The 16,596-nt window shown below is 41.0% G+C and overlaps 1 protein-coding gene across 2 annotated transcripts in view; it reads left to right on the forward strand.

Annotated features, from left to right (window-relative positions):
* The window catches only part of LOC143033809 (uncharacterized), a 209,851-nt gene that overhangs the window by 155,169 nt on the left and 38,086 nt on the right, over nucleotides 1-16,596 (forward strand). For both annotated transcript variants that reach the window (XM_076199306.1, XM_076199305.1), the window contains exon 2: nucleotides 4,524-4,747. In XM_076199306.1, coding sequence (XP_076055421.1) covers nucleotides 4,592-4,747 — 156 coding nt within the window. In that variant the 5' untranslated portion in view covers nucleotides 4,524-4,591. The remainder of the gene's footprint in view (nucleotides 1-4,523; nucleotides 4,748-16,596) is intronic.

Consider the following 16,596-nt stretch of genomic DNA (forward strand, 5'->3'; position numbering starts at 1 on the left):
TTACCCATTCCATATGAAATTTGATTGAATTCTTAAATATTTCAACTTGATTATTTTTAAAATCATGCTTTCAGCATAGAACATTGAATTGTAGTTTTATTTTTGTGATATAAAATAAAGCAATAATTTACCTAGTGACATGTCTTGTGTTGTCAACTCTACAAATTAAGGCTTTCGAAATGGAAAAACCCTGAAAAGGCTTTGAGAGTGCATTGAGGTCACTGCAGAATTTTTAAAAATAGTTTACTGAACGATATATTTAGTCTTAGTTATGAATGAAGACAAAAATAAAAGACATAATATGAAAATTGAAAATGTTCATTGGTTAAAATTTACCACCATTGATATTTTCACGTTTTTTAACCTGTCATCAATATTATTCAAAATATTTACTTACGTTCATACTGATCCATATTAATAAATAATTGTATATTTGTGGACTTGTTTATTTGTTCATTAACTATCATGCGCGAAAAGATAGTATGTTCATCATTTTTTTGTTTCTTATTAATAAATTTATTTATTTGTTAGAATATATGTATAATAAAGAAGCATACCCAGAATGTAAAGTGACGACTTAAGTAAATTTACTTAAGTTATTTTTACACAATAAATGAGTGTAATGTAGTGGAATCGTTACGATTTACTGCTTGAAAGTGCATAGTAGTAAAGTGGTAGCTAGTAAAGATGTAATTTAGTGTTATTTTTTGGGATTGTGTGTAGTTATACATGAGTGTAGATTGAAAATGATGAAGAAATAATGAGAGTATGCCTGACAATGGTGTGTGTATATATGTGTGTGTGTGTGCTTACCTGGATTTTAGCACAAGGTGATGCTAGTGGGAAGTGCCTTCTGTTGAATAAAATCGCCTGGCGGCAGCAAGAACAAATGCATAAGTGAGTAACAATGAAAGTGTTATGCCAGATTCTTTTGATACAAGAAATTATATATATATATATATATATATATATATATATAATATATGCATATATATATATGCATATATATATGAATATAATATATATATATATATATATATATTATAAGAGGTTACTAATAATGGTAATAGTATATTTTGATACTAACAAGATTCAGGCAAACAGAAATTGAACTTGAAGTAGAATAATGTTAAATATATTTTGAAATAGATTGCTGTAGATATTTGATTTAGAAAACGAAATAAACTACTGTAGGTTACAGAAAATCAAATTGAAATTAAATTTATGCTGAAAATATTGTAAAATAAATTATAGATATTAAGCTAAAAAGATAAAGTTGAAGAACTTATTCAAACCCACAGAATTGTAATTAATATGAAATGAAAAGGGCAATCATCATATTATGAAACAGATTGTGTAGTGCTGAAGTGAAACAGAATAATCTTGCAGAAACTCAAGTAGAAATGAAACGGATATTGAAAAAATCTTACAAAACAGAATATTGTAATCCTTGGGTAAAGTATTGAAAATATTGTGAAATAAGTTGTTGTTGTTGTTATTGAGGAATGCAATGTAAAGAGAGAGAACAAATGTGTTTCTTTACCCATGGGGGAGTTTGGACATTATTCTGTCGTGGTTTCAAATAGATTTGAATATTGTTTTGGTGGTTTCGTGGCGTCGTAGCCTCTTTCTCACTCCTCGGTTGGACGTTTCTGAAATGAGCCTTCAGTCTGGATTCAGAGTCCGAATTATTTTCTGTTTCGAAGATCTTGTTTGGAAAATGTTTGTTGATAAGTATTGTGTGTGTGTTTTTTTTCATATGTATTTGTTGTGTAGATTTGCGTGTGTGTTTTAGTACATGCGTTCGGGTGTTTGTGTAATTGTATGTGTGCATATCAGTGTGTCTGTATTTACATAGATTTGTATGTGTGTGTTATTTGCTTACGCGGGTGCATGTGTGTGTATTTACATATGTGTATTTGCGTGCGTGTACGTGTATTTCCATGTGTAATTTTCAATGTATATACTCAGATTTGTATATACTTGTACTTATATGTACGTGCGTGCGTCCAAATATACCCCTTTACACATATACCTGTACATAATTGCACGTTTTTACAGAGAGTGAGAGAGGGAAAAGTTGCGAGGTTCCCCCTTTCCTGGATTTGACTATGCAAATATATAACCTGTGTACTTTTGCATCGATGCGTATTTGTTTAGAAAAGTCCCTCTTTTTGTTGTAACGCAGTTAATGTGTATGGAAGTTTATGCGCAACAATGAAAGTTATATTTACATAGAGTCGGCTGCAGACGTGGCGACAAAACTTTTGCTCACCACTGTACACGCACGTGAGCTCATACATGTACACACGAGTTCATACGTACATGTACACACACGTGAGCTCATACGTACACACACGTGAGATTATACGTACATGTAAACACAAGTTCACACATACATCTAGACACACGTGAGTTCATACGTACACGTACACACACGTGGGGTTATACGCACATATACACACAGGTTCACACGTAAATGTACACACGTGAATTCATACGTACATGTACACACAAGTTCACACGTACACGTACATACACGTGAGTTCATACGTACATGTACACACAAGTTCACACGTACATGTACTCACACGTGAGTTCATACGTACATGTACACACGTGAGTCCATACCTATATGTACACACCAGTTCGGTCAAACGTGCACACAGGAGTTCATGCATATGTACACATGTATACATGTACACACTAGGCCATATGTACATGTACATAAACGAGAACATGCACGCATGTACACACAAGGTCATGCATACTTGTACACACGCGTACATGCATAAATGTACACGCACCAGGTCATTTGTGCATATATGCATGCCTGTACACACAAGTTTATGCATGCATGCATATTCACACAGAAGTCCATGCAGATAAGTACACAAACAACCATAGGAGGGAACTCTGTTTGTTTACATATTTTTGTCAAACGATGTAATGTAACACAACTGTGAATTTATAATGTTATTGTTTGTCCCCTCCCCTTTATATCTGTTAATGCAGAAAGACCGTCGAGTTTCATATCTAGTGTAAAGAGTAAAAATGATTAAATCCAGTTCCTTCCGCACCGTACATTGATACGCGTTCGTCCCGGGAAGGCGAATTTATTTAGTTAAGGAAGGGGGGGGGGCTAGGGGGGAGGTTGAGGAAGGAGGGGCTAGGGGGGAGGTTGAGGAAAGGGGGGGCTAGGGAGAGGTTGAGGAAGGGGTGGCTGAGATGGAGGTTGAGGAAGGGGGGGGGCTAGGGGGGTGTTGAGGAAAGGGGGGGCTAGGGGGAGATTGAGGAATGGGGGACTAGGGTGGGAGGTTGAGGAAGGGGAGGGGGGGAGATTGAGGAAGGGATAGAGGGAGGTCGTCCCCCCCTAACCTGAATAGAATAGTATGGCATAACAAACTATATATGTATTCGAAGGTTTGATGCGGAATGTGTGTAAGAGGTTGCGAATGAAAATGAAGAGGCAAGGTTCCCTTCCCCTTCCCCTTCCCTTCCCATCATTTCCCTTTGTACCCTTCCCCCAGTGTCTCTATGATTCCCCCGTAAAAATTCCCGTGGCGTCGGATGATTATAGAGAATATGTGTACCTTTCTGCATTTGAAAAAAGCAAACTCAAGTTTGCTTTCTCATTTTCGTTCTCTCTCATTCTCTCTATCTTAATTCCTGCATCAGAAATTCCCTGTGTATGATCACCCACGTTTGAGCTCTCACATCCCCCTCCCCTTTTCCCCCTTCTCCCCATCCCCCTTCTCCCCTTCCCCCTTCTCCCCCTCCCCCTTCTCCCCCTCCCCCTTCTCCCCCTCCCCCTTCTTCCCCTGCCCCACTTCAGCTTCCCCCTCTCCCCCTCCCTTCTCTTCCCCCCTCTCCTCCTCCTCCCCCCCTTGTCCTTCCCACCCTAACATTTTCTCCATAATCGTGCCAAAGAACAGAATCATATTTATTGCGAATTTTATCAATTGTTCATCTAACCAACTTTTATATCTTTATTTAAGGATTAGAATTAGGAACAACAAGGTCTGACTACGTGTCTTCTGTGGGAGGGGAAGAATTTTTTTTGTAGAAAAATGAGGGGATAGTTGTGTGTGTAAAAGAGTTTTGACATTGAATGCATTTTTATTTTATTATTGTTATTATAATTATTATTATTATTATTATTATATTTATATATAAATATTTTTACGTATCGCAGAAGGGGAGTCAAGGAGTAAGTTGTCGAGAAAGAACTTAAGAACATAAGAAAAGGAAAGACAGCAAGAGACCATAAGGCCTACACTAGGCAGTTCCATGTCCATTACCAACCTATCTTATTACCGCCTGTCATCCCCATCCATAAAGTTGTCTAATATTCTCTTAAACCAACCAATAGTTTCAGCACTCACTACATGATAACTATTCCATTCGTTAACTGCCCTATTGGTAAACCAGTTCTTGAGATTATGTAGTCAGGAAATCGAAAGTAACGTGAATTGTTTGCGACTGTTGTACTAACCAACCCACCTTCCTTTGATTTCTTCCAGTTGTGACGATGGGTCGGTGGAGGTGACGTCTTGGAACCCGTGAATTACTCGAAACATCCGCTGTCGCCATGTCCAACCACAAGTACCTAATGGTAGGCATCAGACGAATAGTGCAGGGGGAGGTCCTACTACTTCTGCTGCTGCTTACCCTCGGGGGGTCCCTGGCGGACTGGGAGTCGGAGTGTCCGGATACTTGCAAGTGTACTTATGTCAGCAACAGAAAGGTAAGAAGTCACTTTTTTTGTGGTCTAGAAGGTTTTTAATATGATTAAAATAGTTTCGTGTCAACCAGAATAGAATGTTTAATGTGTAACAGCGTTTCTGTAATGGTTGAGAAAGAGGGAAGACAACAGTTTTCTTCCCCGATGCGATTTTATTATCTCCATTCATAGTTCCGGTCGTCATTCGCTGAAATATTCTCTCTCTGACACACGCCCGCGCACGCAGCGCATTCATACGTGCGATGCAGAGACAGAGAAACTGATAGCATTGGTGATGGGTCACTGAGATAAGAAGCTGATAGTAGACACCAAACGAGGATTTCGACTGCAGACGCATCGAACCTCATTTGTTTGACGTCAACACTAACTTAAACTCGTACACAAATCCCTTCACGAGTTATCTGAACTCCAGAGGGTAATTGTGTTCTCGTGTGGATTTTCACAGTTGGAAGAGCGAGTTGTCGGAAGTAGAAGACGATGAAGACATGCACAGGGTTCATGGCGGCTGGGGATCATTTGGCCAAAGCTGTCGAGGGTTGTTTGGGATGGGAAGGGCGGCTGCATGGGAGCTTGCTTGGAGAGACCGTGAAGGGGACGGACGGGCGCCGGCGTGTGAGTGAAGTAAATTGCTCCCTGGCGTATGATGCCCCCCCCCCCAAAGTGATGATGATGATATGAGTAACCTTTGCTGCTGGGTAAAGTGGTTATCACACTGGGCTATTTTTCCTCCAACCTCCATTTGAATAATTAGAATGTGACTTGGCTTACAGAAAACTAGAGTTCTCTAAGAATATCTCAACAGTATGTCAAACACACGTATAGGTTTACAATCACTTAGTTCATCATTCAGCTTTGCTATATATGACGGAAAGATAATTTGGTATTTGGAGATTTGAAAAATGAGACAGTGTAACCGAAGCCGCTTTTACTCCACCGAACTCTCAACTGTCGGCGCTGGTGAAGCCCGTGGAAGGCCAATGTGATAACACTCATAAGGGGTGACAGTAAAGTGACTCCCAATGGGAGTATAATGATGGGGGGGAAAGGGGTGAGGAACGGGAGGGTTTTAACTTGATTTGACGTGTGTATTTTTGTTACTAGGAAAGAGCTAAGGGTAGATAAAGGAAGAAGAAATTTTGAAAGGAAGGACGGGCACGACCCCCCGTGTGATTTGTTGTTAGTGAGCGAGAAGGCGCCTCTTTCGCTCTTCGCAGCGTTCTCTGTTCTTGTGTATGGGTGTGCCACAGCGGTGTATTTTCCTACCCTGGGCTTTATTTATTTACATTGGGAAGGGGATACGCTGGAAGAGCTGTAAATTTATTTTGGGGGGGGCCAAATGGCACAGGGAGCCGTTTTCGGAGGAGCTATAATGGAATTTTTAAGAATATTGGACTTATGGTGCCGCAGGGAGCCATGGTATATGCTTGTGTGTGTGTGTGTGTGTGGAGGGGGGCATACTGGGAGATTTATAACTTAAATGGACATTGCCACAAGGACCTGTCTCCGCACTTTTTCGTTTTTATATACACAGGTGGCACAAATATGACTTAAGAACATTATGGATACAAAGGAAGGATGCTAATTTGAAATCTAGGTGCCAGAGACGGATGATTGGCCTTCTTCGTTTGTCCTTATAAATGAGGAACATAAACTTAGATTTATGAGATATCGTGATACTAGATGGATTAGAACTTAGACGAACATTGTATCCGGAGGTTTTTGGGTCGTTGTTATCTGAATGAAGTTTTATGGCCCTGTTCACACTAGTGGTTTGAACCGCGGCGGTTCAATGACAGTGTAAGTCAATGGAGACGTTCACACACAACCGCGCATTTTTTCTTTGAAAATGCAGTACCGCCATGATTTCCGCGCGATTCAAACCTCGCCAGTTCAGGTACAATGTAAGTTGGTAGAGGCGTTCACAAACAACCGCTCAGTTTTTCCTTAGCTAAACGGTACCGCCGCGGTTTCCTTGCGATTCAAACTGCTAGTGTGAACAGGGGCTTAACTTCGGGTTGAAGGAGTGGGCTCTTCCTTGGCTAAATGAAATCGCACTGTCCTGCGAACTGCTCTTTGTCGCATCTTTCGTACAAAACCTGTTCGGTATAGGTGAACCATCAGAGACATCTCTGTCGACATCGCTCTTGTAGTGAAATGAGATACTCAAGCCTATCCACCACTTCACAGGATAGGGTATGGCATTGAAAGGACACGCGCGCACACACACACACACACACACACACACACACACACACACACACACACACACACACACACACACACACACACACACACACACACACACACGGACACACACACTTGCTTACTGGTTGATTTTCTTTTTGCCTATGGCGGTGCGTCGGTGATCAATAACAACAGTGCTCCGGTGAAGTATGATGGTTTGAGTGAGGCTGGTTGGTGATGCTGAGGTCTTTGGCGCCGATACCAACGGAGGTGATTGTGGAGCCCAATTCTTAAACCGCACACACACACACACACACACACACACACACACACACACACACACACACACCACACAAACACACACACAAACACACACACACACCACACAAACACACCACACAAACACACACACAAACACACACACAAACACACACACACACACACACACACACACACACACACACACACACGTACGTGAACATTACCATCCATTTCTGGCTCTACTTTCTATTGAATAAAACAGTCTTGTCATTCGCAAGTGTAAATTCCACAAAACAACCAACAAACAATAAAGAATAAAATAAAAATAAAAAACTGGCAAGAAAGAGAAACCAGAAAAAATAACATTTCATACAAGAATATTCGAATGCAGATAATAATCTTTTCGCTGAGATTCATGCCGTTTCCTCGTAGATGTAGACAATTTTTGGGGCGAGGAGGGGAAGGAGGCAGGACAGAGGGGAAAGAGATAGCCATATAAGCTTTTAAAGAAATCCGATCTTTCTACATGTGCCATGTCGGAGTTTTGAAAATATTATGAAAGTTCAGTAATGTTTTATAATATATATGTGTATATATATATATATATATATATATATATATATATATATATATAATATAAGGAATGCCAGAGTGGGTGAAAAGTGGAACAGAGTTTGTCTGTGATATATATATATATATATATATATATATATATATATATATATATGCACAAGTATCACAAATCACACGTGACTACACCGATATGCTGAATAGCACAAGGAAAAGAAAGATTATTGGAATCCGAGCGCTTTCGTTATATTTGTTCACATCTTCAAGGATTACTTGAAGATGTGAACAAATATTACGAAAGCGCTCGGATTCCAAGAATTTTTCTTTTCCCTATGGTAATCAGCATATATCTATATGTATATATATATATATTTATATATGTATATATATTATATATATATATATGCTGGGCTTTCACATCACCGTGAAACAAAGTATATAAGATTACCACAGGAGAAAAGAAACTTGAAGACAGTACTTTCGTAGTACTTACCCTTTCGTAAAATATCTGACGATGTAATTATACAAAAGTACCTACTGTTTTCAATTTTATTTTCTCCTGTGGTAATTTTGCATATATATATATATATATATATATATATATATATACATACAGTATATATATATATATAATATACATATACACAAATACACATTTCTTCATGAGTATAATGTATATATACAGTTGGTACTAAACTCCTTTAAGGTGTTATGGGAAGATACAAAGCACCGGATAGTCATGTCTTGAAGTGGACCACCAATTGGAGTCGACTCTTCAGTGGATATTGCGTCTGAGATCGATCCCTAATTGCCGTCCTAACACACTGGGCAAATGTGACTACCTCATCCTCGTTGACGCGCCACCTATTTTGAGGTGCGGCCCTGAGGGGCAGGTGCTTAGTCCCCGGACTGAACCCATAATTTTTCTTGTTCTACAACCGGCGACTGATCCCCACCCATGTCCTCTTCCCCGACGGTACAGAAAGAGGCCCACATTTACTCAACACGGACAACAGACCAACGTTTCTGCACAGATCTATGTAAGGGCCGAAGGATCGTTGCTCGATAATGTGGGGCCGCGGGTTTCTACCCAGGGGATATACTGTGTGTATATCCGTATGTAGATGTGTGTCTGTATACGCTTGCATGACTCATTTTCTTCCCCTTCTGCCCCCGCAAGAGAGAGAGAAAGAGAAAGAGAGAGAGAGAGAGAAAGAAGTCCAAAAGAATTTGGAAAAAGCAATAAGAAGAGAGAGCCAAAGCCCACTAGAATATTCTATTGGCCTTGGAGAGAGAGAAAGAGAGAGAGAGAGAAAGGGGGGGGGGACTGACCACAGCGCCATCGTGATCTGTTCGGCCTGTCTCTTAATGGACTCCCTGATTGGGGGAACAAGAATTGTGAAACAACTCGGCTTGATTGGTGATACCTCCAATCCCCCCCACCAGGAGCGACACCTGGAGGGTTGGAGGAGCTTGTTGACCCCCAAAATGCCCATAGGTACCCCTCGTAGGTGAATGGAATCGTTCGGATTTGACCAGATGAAAGTATATAAGGAGCGTTATAAAGGCGTTGGTCATTCGAATCAGTGTGTGTTTCTTCACTGTCTGCGATCTCTACATCCCCTTGTAGTCAGGTTTAGGTAGTTCAGCACCTTGACATCTGGTTGTAGAGACTCCATTGCTACATGACTACAAGGTAGAAACTTACAACACACACACACACACACACACACACACACACACACACACACACACACACACACACACACACACACTTTCAGAACTGTCACACGAAGAGAGATTGTCAAAACTAGAGTTACCGACCCTGGAACAAAGAAGAGAAAGAGGAGACATGTTGACCATCTATAGAATCATGAGAGGTATGGAAGTCCTTGATAGAGAAGACTTGGGATACGAGAATACGAGGGGACATGGAAGGAAGCTCAAAAAGGACAGTTATAGAAGAAACCTGAAAAAAGAACAGCTTTCCCTACAGAATGGTGGATGTATGGAACAAACTGGACGAAATGATAGTGTGTGCAAAAATCCATACACGAATGTAAGAACAATTTAAACACTGCGAGATACAGAGACGGGACACCACGAGCGTAACTCCTTCCACACGCACAAAATTCTCCTTGAAAAAAAAAAAATAAAAAAAATCCTTCAAGTGGGGAGCTCGAAGTCTGTTGTACTATTATCCGCCCCATATACGGATATGGAGCAAGGTGGTTCTCGAAGGACTCGAATATGAGGCTGAAGGCCTTTGAACGGAGCAATGATCACGAGACCGGTGTCGATTGAAGAGCCTAGCGAAGGGCGAAGACGTCGTAAGGACGACCTAACGATCCTCTAATGAGGTAATTACACTGGGCAATTTTTCCTCCGACATCCTACCTTCAACCTCCCTTTGAATAAGGATTACAAAGGATTACAAAGGCGGAGTATGCCGACAGGAGACCTTTTGATCCATATCTAGGTCGGATGCAAAAAAAAAAAAAGGAATAATTAGAATATGACATTGCTTACAGAACTCTAGCCTTCCCTGAAACATTTCAACAGTATGTCTAACGCTCGTATATGTTTACAATATCTTAGTTTAACATTCAGCTTTACTATATATATATGACGGGAAGATAATTTGATATTTGTAAAATAAGATATCATAACCGAAATCGTTTTAACTCGAACTCTCAACTGTCGGAGCTGGTGAAGCCCATGGAAGCCCAGTGTGATAACCCCATTAGGCTCGCCGCCGATTACAACCTCAATTTGCATCGACTTCAGTGGTAGTGGAAAGTGAGAAACCCCTGGTAGGACAAAGCCCTGTCAGTTGCGGCGAACCGCCTCTTTTATGCCGACGTTGGGTCGCCTCCCCGCCTTGTCAAGGCTGTTGGAAACCAATGCAGTAAGCCCACAGTGGATCTCGAGACTCGAACTCACGACCACCTGCTCGTGGGTTGAAGACGGTATTCACTCGGCTGCCGCGCGGTCAGGAAAAGAAACGTGGGGGAGGGGGAGATATGTATACGAAGAGTGACCCCCCCCCCCCGTAAATGAAATGGATGCAGGTGCTCAAAGGAGTTTGGTTGTTGTTGTTGTTGTGTTTAATACAAAATGTAAATATGAAAATACATTAGGGAAGTGTTATATAAAGTCTTTCTACCAAGGACCTCTTCCACCATATAAGGGAGGTACCTAAGTCAAAGGCACGCACCCATTCCACTCCCATCCACCCATCACCCTTTCCTCCATCTCATCTTAGCTCCTCGTGGATGAAGGGTCATCCCTGTCTCCCGCCCACTGCCCAGGTCGGAAGCAAAGCAGTAAGGCACAGCAAGGCCGCATCACTGACGACCTTTCCTCTCTGCCCTCTCATGCGGAAAATAAAGAAAACGGGGAGAAATACCTTTGGGCTGCGGCAAAATACCATCCACACACAACCATTCTCCACTCGCCCCTATTCCCTGCCTTCTCCTTTGAATATTTTTAGCAAGTGAGTTTGTAGTGAGGGAATACTTTCATATAATTCACGCTTTCCAAAAGTACTCCGTATGTCACCGTACTCGGCCCCTTTGATAGGGGTAGTCGGTGACGTTAAGCGCCCGTCACACATTCAAGAAACAATGTGCCTAATATTCGTTTAGGTTTCATTTCTCTTACTTCGTCATTCAGATTCTCAGTATATGACGAAAGGTGACTTGACTTTTGGAGGTTCGAAAAATAGAGGATTGTAACCGAAGTAGTTTCTACTCAAACGAAATCACTTGAGTCGCGTATATTTACATAGCTTCCATATGCCATGGCTTACATTCGGGTGGTTAATATAATACATATGTCCGTCATTCTGTTCATACAATAAACTGCACAAGTCTGATACAAATCTTGGTATCCAGTAAAGTTATGCTTAGTGAATCAAGGTTGGTAGTTCAATAGGTGAGTGTAGTGTGGCAGGAAGGGGGCTTCCGTTCCTGTCCTCATGGGCAATGTGGGTAACATTGATTTTATATGTTTAATCACAGTTGAAAGCTGTTCATTTCAAGAATCCTGTTCATGTAGTTGGTGTGACTAGATGCAGCCCGCCTCACTGTGTGTGTGTAATAATAATAATAAACTGTTTATTAAGTTGAGTGTGTGAGAGTCGCCATGGTCTTGGATCATGTGTTGAGCTCTTGATCGACAGCTGTTACCTTCGCGGATGAGAGCTCGGAACTGGTACAATCCAACCAATGGTGTGTGTGTGTGTGTGATTCACCATTCACCATGGTCTTGGATCATGTGTTGGACTTTTGATCGGCAGTTATTACCCTCCCGGAAGAGAGCTGCATGACAATGGGTAATGCTATGTGTGTGCCATTTACTTGGTTTCTGCCTCTCTTTTGTCCTCTTCCTTCCCTCTAAACATCTCCGCTTTCCTACTTTACATTCCCCCACTACACCTCCACCCACACGCTCCCACCTCCTCCCCCCTTGTCTCCCTCCTCCCATTTTCTCTATATTCTCCTCTTCTTTTCTCAATTTCTCCTCTCCCGGTTGCTACCCCGATGTATAAAAATTCTTTGGGGCATATTTTGTCTTCTGTTTTCTCTTCCCATGTGTTCTCTCTCTCTCTCTCTCTCTCTCTCTCTCTCTCTCTCTCTCGACTGCCGATCGCCTTGTTTTCTCTCTTTTGGTCTTCCTTTCTCTCCAGTTTCTCTTGGCTCTTTCTCCTATCTTCTCTTTTTCTCCTTCCCCTCCCAGCTCTCCTTTTCTCCTCTCAGCTCTCTTTCTCCTCTCTATTTCCCCACTCTCTCTCTTTTCATCCCCTCTCTGTACCCGTCGATTTCCAGTCACATGCCACTGAAGAGGAGGGACAAGTGTTATCACACTGGGCAATTTTTCCTCCAACCTTCAATTAATCGGCGGTACAATCCACCTCCAGAAGATTGCTCTAAAAGTCGAAGGAAAAATAACCCAGTGTGATAACAACTTTATGCTGAATATAAACAGTCTGGAACTGGTCAGAATAAAATCAATAAGTTAACCACTTGGGCAGAGAAGTCAACAGTGGAGATTAATCTTCATTCTTTTATGAGCTCGAGGTTAGTCTGACCAGAATAAAGCTATTAAAGTTATTCTAAGATGGGTTTTCGTTCCATCATTTTGGTACTTTATATATTTCATTATATATTTCACTGCTTCTATTTATGTAATATATATATATATATATATATATATATATATATATATACTGTATATATATATAATATCTTATCGGGGAGCCGTATCGACTTGGACGTTGGCCACCATGGAGTTCCATTCCTGTTTGCTCTTCTCAAGAAGATGGCATTTGTTATTTCTTCTCCTATAGACGTCCTTAATCCGTCTACATATTTTATGCGTGAGCTTCCTCTTGCCCTCTTTCTCTCTCTCTCTCTCTCTATATATATATATATATATATATATATATATCGTGCTTTGAATTTAGTTGATCAAGGGGGATCGTTGACCCCCACCCCCCATTGATATGGGGGATAGTGACCCCATTATACATTCGTGCCCCCCGACACCTACACGCGCGCGCCCACACATATACACACACACGTTCGCGCGCGCAATCTCGACCGCTTGTCGCACTTCAGAAAATTTATTCTGATTAATTCTTATGCTATTTCATTTAACAGACAAGATGGAATAGAATATATATATATATATATATATATATATATATATATATATATATATATATATATATATATATATATATATATATTTACTATAATAAAGTAGTAGCCTCTGTTTGATCACGAACTCCTCCTAGGGTTTTGCAGATAGACCCCCATAACCATATATATTCTGACACTCTATCCCTCCAGGTACTTGTATAACTATATTTCATTTCCCCCAAAAATATTTTGGTTAGGGTTAAGGGTTAAAGTTAGGTGGGTTATGGTTAGGTGAGTGATTATTCACGAACTATTCCTAGGTTTTTGCAGATAGACCCCTACAACCATATATATTTTGAAACCTCATAACCCAAGGTGCTTGGAAAACTATCTTTCGTTTGTCTGTCTGTTTGTTTGTTTATTTGTTCAGGAACTCGCTGTCTGTTCGTTTATTTGTTTGTTCAGGAACTCGCGCGTTTGTTCAGGAACAACGCGCAAGTAATGTGGCTAGTATATATATATATATATATATATATATATATATATATATATAATTTATGTAATGACGACTGGCATTGACAGGGTGAAAGGTACAGATGTGGCTGCCCCGACCAACTGTTTGCATTATTGATGCCCCACAGCATTACCTGAAAGGTTACAGGATGCCACGCCTCTGCCGTATCCGTATCCGTTACGTTCCAGAGCACTTTGAAGCAGATGGTGAAGGTGAGGAGCCAACGCCAGGAGGCGCTGAGTAGCTGCGGCCGAAGCCGTCACCTCTTCCCTGTTATCATGCGCTTTGGGGACTACTTGGGGCAGGTAATTAAGTCACTGCTGGGAATCGGAGAGGAGTGCAGGACTCGAACCTACAACTAATGGAATGCGAGACCACGTTTCCGATGATGCCACCAGTGGTAGAGTAATCTGACATAGGAAGTAATGAAGATCCAAACCACAAAAGGATTTAAAAAGCGAATTAAGCGTTTGATGGAGCTAGCAAACTGATGAGGATTTCACGTGTTTGATTCGTTTCCGTGACACTTGTTGGGTACACACGCACGCACACAAACACAAGCACACACACACACACACACACACACACACACACATAGAAAGAGAGAAAAGAGTTGACTGGATTTTTTTAATTACACATGTGTATATGTATATATATATATATAATATATATATATATATATATACACATATATACACACACACACGTGTCAACCTTTATACTCGCACACTGAGGACCATGGCATGTTCAAAAACATTTTGAACTTTGTTCAGTTTTATTTGCAAAAGAAAAAAACGTGTTAAGACAACATCGAACAGAAAACAGCAGTTCACTGAAACGACAGATTCGTTTACACAGTTGAAGATCAAGGTGGCTTTACCCTCTGGCCGTACGTTGGAAGGGACACTGTAAAAGCAGTGAATTGAAAACAGTGACCCAAAAGCAGTGAACCAATTTGCACTGAAGCAGTGCAGCTAAAAGATAAAATTGATAAAACTGCCCTAACGTGGTTTTTGTTGTTTATATATTGTTATGGTCTCGTAGTATTGATTGCTTCGTCAGTACGACCCATGTATTGTCAATGTTTTGGAATGTGGTTTATTTCTTGTGTTGTATCACTGTTTCGTGATTTCCTTTATATGTTTTCTTAAACCCGCCAGGCAGTTTGGTCGAAAGTAGTGCTTCACAAACTATTTTGTAAGAGGCCGTTTTTGTTCCCAGCAGACCCATACGCCCCCTCCCAACTTTTTTTTATTTTTTTTTATTTACATGAATTTTTTTTTTCTATTCATATCGAAGCAGCTAACTTAATAGAAAACGGGTTGTGGTGACTGGTAGAATTCTACTTTGCACGTATGTAACGGCAGATACTTGTTCTTGGAGTGATTTAATTATTTTTGAAACAGTGATTTTTGAGCAGATGATTTCATCCCCCCCTCCCCTTGTATCCTCCTCACGCCTCCCTTTTGGGGGGATGCCCCCTCCCCCCCCAGGTTTGGGAGCCACAGACCTAAAGGGCTGCTTCAACCTTGTAAAACATTTGATCAATTTTATTCCGATTTTATTGACTTGAGAAGAGAAACACTGGACTGTGTTCAATGGAAAATTCTTAAGCATAACTGGAAAGAATGCCAACCCACCGGGACTGCGCTTCGAGATGAAGATGTTGATGGGATTTGAAGACTAGCGAATGGAGAGCCTCCTCCGATGTCTCGCGTCGTTGGACCTTCGTGATATAAGGGGAATGGGAAATTTCTCGAAACAGAACTGAAGATGTCTTCACACTTTTGTCGCTGAAGATGTCTCAGCGCTATTGTCATACCCATTGAGTTGTAAGAGGATTGTAGTCCATAGATTTGGTTCATCATTTCTGGTTTCCACCCCCACCCCCCCAATGTCTCTCATTTCTTTTCCTATCCCCCTCTCTCTCTCTCTCTTACACAAATAAGTTAGGGTGTGTGTGTGTGTGTGTGTGTATGTATGTATGTATGTGTGTGTAAGGTCACAGTATTACCCATAGATCGGGCAATACATAACCTCTAAGCTCTCATCCAGGAGGGTAGTATTTGTCGATCACTAGTCCAACGCGTGATCCAAGACCATGGTGAATCACACACGCTAATAACTAGTCTGTGTGTGCGTGATTCACCATGGTCTTGGAACACTTGTTGGGCTCGTGATCGACACACACACACACACACACACACACACACACACACAACTTGTGTTTGTGTGTCTTTATCTCCTTCGTTTTCCATCTTCCTCTTTCTCATCTGATCCTGTATTTGGTGCAAGATCATCGATGGACGAGACTTTTATTGGATTGTAAAGTGTTTATGACATGGTTTCTGATGTAATACAGTTGCATTGTAATACAAGCCGTATGTTTTACCACAATATTAATAGAAAGAACATATATATATATATATATATATATAATATGCGCGTGTATACACGTATAGGTTTCTTTATGTCCATCATTTTGATGAAGAACGAGTAGTGTTTAGATGTACGTCTTCGGTCGACGTAGACTAGGTGTAGATTGAAGTCCCACTCCACGAGGAGAAGTAGGTGCCTTTGTGTGATCCAAGAGAAGGACACTCCCCCACAGACGCTCAAGGAGTAGGCTTTCCTTCCCCACAAGAGCTTCGAGAGCCCTCCATCCTTCTATGGTGTAT

The sequence above is a fragment of the Oratosquilla oratoria genome, chromosome 16 (genome assembly GCF_046742065.1).
Source record: "Oratosquilla oratoria isolate Oo_2021 chromosome 16, ASM4674206v1, whole genome shotgun sequence".
Lineage (NCBI taxonomy): Eukaryota > Metazoa > Arthropoda > Malacostraca > Stomatopoda > Squillidae > Oratosquilla > Oratosquilla oratoria.